The following is a 2,549-nucleotide window of genomic DNA, read 5'->3' as shown; positions in this document are numbered from 1 at the left end:
CAAATAGGCAATGACCCAAAGCCATGAATGTGGGGAATTGTGTGGACTACATGATGCGTATAACACTATTACTTTACAGCAGATTGCTAGTTCTCAAAGATCTATGATATTTTGACTTCAGTTCCCAATTCTGTTGTAGGCCTACTCTGCTGATTGTCACGCACAACAGGTGTAGAAATAGCGGCAACACGATTGACATCAGCCAGAGGCATTTACCTTCAAAGCAAAATTGAAATGGCAAAGAGCAGCAGTTCATTTCAGTGGTTTTATTTTACAGTCGTTTTATTATATGAATATAAAGAATAAATAGCAGTTACTCTTAATTTACATGATAAACCGTTGAAAATGTAGGCCTACCATTTGAACGCAGCTGTCCTGCAAAACTTTTAAAACCAATACTTAGTCTGAGGTCCATAGATCCATATCTTCCAAAGAATGGAAAACGGCTCTTTGACAGCAATGCGCAATTAGCTTCAATATAAATACAAAACGTTATAACCAATATTTTCCACAAATACAGTAGATTCTGGTTACACATAATACTGTCTTTTTACAAGAAGCTATATCATTACATGGCACCACATATACAAAAAAAATACATTCGTCCTACACTTGGTAGTGCATACAAAATTACAACGTAATTATAACTTATAACAGACACAATTTGCTGTCCTTTCAGTTCGCGCAAGAACACTTGCATTCGGTAATAATTGGATACTGAACTGATATCCAAGCACATTTGAGTCCACCTTTCCTCTGAAGGCATCTCCACCTTAGTATTGTGATATGGGTTGATTTGGCTTGTTTGCAGACCATTCCCTCTGGAACCGAACAAGAACGCTTACTGTTACAGCTTCCCACTCGAACGTATCTGGGCCAAAATCGGTTCCCGAGGTCGTTCCATGTGTAAACAACCGGACAGTGAGAGTACGACCACAGCCACAACTGCAGCCTCCGTTTAAGCTTTTTACTGGGTTTGCGCTTCTTGCCAAACTGAATGTCAAAATCCATGGCTTTGATGTCCTTTGGCATGACACCAGTGGGGATGTTTGGGATGTCCAAATCATCAAGTTCATCATTCCCCATGTATCTGTCCTGAGGGAGTGTAATGGACATATAGCGACTGTCAAACTCCCCAAGCACATTTTTCAGTTCAGTTTCATTAAGGTCCCTCTCTTTCGGATCGAAGACGGGATCTGGGTCCTCCTTTAGGTCCACAAGCGGCAAACTGTCACTCGGGATGGGGCGGAGAAGGTAGTAATGCTGGCACGCACCCTCTTCTATCCGCAAACCAAAAGAAAACACCAGCAAGTACACTGTGACCAAGTAATGGGTTTGTTCCATCTTGGTAATGAGTCGGAACTGTGCGCGTAAAAACAATAAAGTTAGTTTTCCTTTGTTTGGAATAGTTGCGATGCGCACGTTCTGTCCACGCCTGAAGTAAATCCACTTATTCTGGAGTCAGGCAACTGCCTTCTCCATAGCAACCAGTGACTGGCACTCAAGCTAGGCAGTGAGCGTCTTGTGACAGTTTTTGGCGAGAGGTCCTCTGCGGTTTCTTATGATGATTTCGTCCAAGTGAAGAGGACACACGAGAGTGCTCCACTAATTTAAGGCAGTGACAGCATCAGCAACTTTCCCTGAGCTGAGACTCCAGCGCGCCCGTGGTTACGACCAGCTTCAGGGGGTTCCTTCGCGAATTTAAGCACGTCACGTGAAGAATCCGCATGTTTCTCCTCTTTTCTTTTGGTTGACAAGATGAGAGTGACTCGCCTCGTCTGATATATCCTCACAGACTGTGATGTAATACATAAACCCATTAAGAGAGTGGGCTTGTTAAAGGAGATCCCCAACACCTCCTTCGCCGGAGAGGCGGGGTTGGGATGGGGGAGAGCGAATTGGTGGGAGGTGAGCAGCAGTCTCTTGGTCGCCATCTGTCGGTCTGAAACACTCGAAGGGTCTGAAAACATTCCTCTTAGCGTGCTCATTTCTGCCAAGAGACGCGCTCTCTCCGCTGGGGTTGTTTTAATTGCAACACCACCGGACAACAAGCCATTTGTGCTCCACGGGCTATGCTAAAGCGCAGCATTTGTGAAATGGGTAGACTACTGTATTACGGAACGGTAACCAAAACGTGCTCACAGGTTTGCAGAAAACGTGGCAGCTGCAGTAGAAAAAAAAACTCCTAAATATCCCTACTCTAGTATAACATTCGAAAGCATGGTTTGTTCACCCCCAACCCACCCCTTTGCCTACTGTCAACTGTTGAGGGGGTCTTTCTCTGGGCGTAATTTAATGGAAGAACTTGCCAGAGGCTGCATCAGCCATAAACTGCTCACTCAGATAAATGCATCTCTGTTACCGTTTGAATGAGGTAATTCACACTCCCAACTCCAGTCTTAAAACTCATTTGGTTTATGATCAGGTGATGTAGAAAAGTCAGGATTTTGAGAATCTATGCACATCTATATTTTCATAAATACATATAGCCCACTGTGTACTCCATGGCTGGGCCGGCTGAGCTGGAGAAATGAGAGCGGTAGCGAAAC

At 44.3% G+C, this 2,549-nt stretch overlaps 1 protein-coding gene across 1 annotated transcript; it reads right to left on the bottom strand.

The window, feature by feature from the left end:
- Window positions 1-257: 257 nt before the first annotated feature.
- On the bottom strand, window positions 258-1,749 carry LOC134461259 (noggin-1-like). Its single transcript, XM_063214063.1, has one exon. The coding sequence runs from the start codon at window positions 1,342-1,344 to the stop codon at window positions 676-678; it is 669 nt and encodes a 222-aa protein (XP_063070133.1). The 5' UTR covers window positions 1,345-1,749; the 3' UTR covers window positions 258-675.
- Between the last annotated feature and the right edge of the window lie 800 nt (window positions 1,750-2,549).

Source organism: Engraulis encrasicolus, chromosome 2 (genome assembly GCF_034702125.1).
Source record: "Engraulis encrasicolus isolate BLACKSEA-1 chromosome 2, IST_EnEncr_1.0, whole genome shotgun sequence".
Classification (NCBI taxonomy): Eukaryota; Metazoa; Chordata; class Actinopteri; order Clupeiformes; family Engraulidae; genus Engraulis; species Engraulis encrasicolus.
Note: the sequence above shows the minus strand (reverse complement) of the source record. Positions and strands in the feature narration are given on the sequence as shown.

Bases quoted from the DNA above. Each gene is read 5' to 3' on its own strand.
- LOC134461259 (XM_063214063.1), bottom strand. From the start codon at position 1,344: ATGGAACAAACCCATTACTTGGTCACAGTGTACTTGCTGGTGTTTTCT.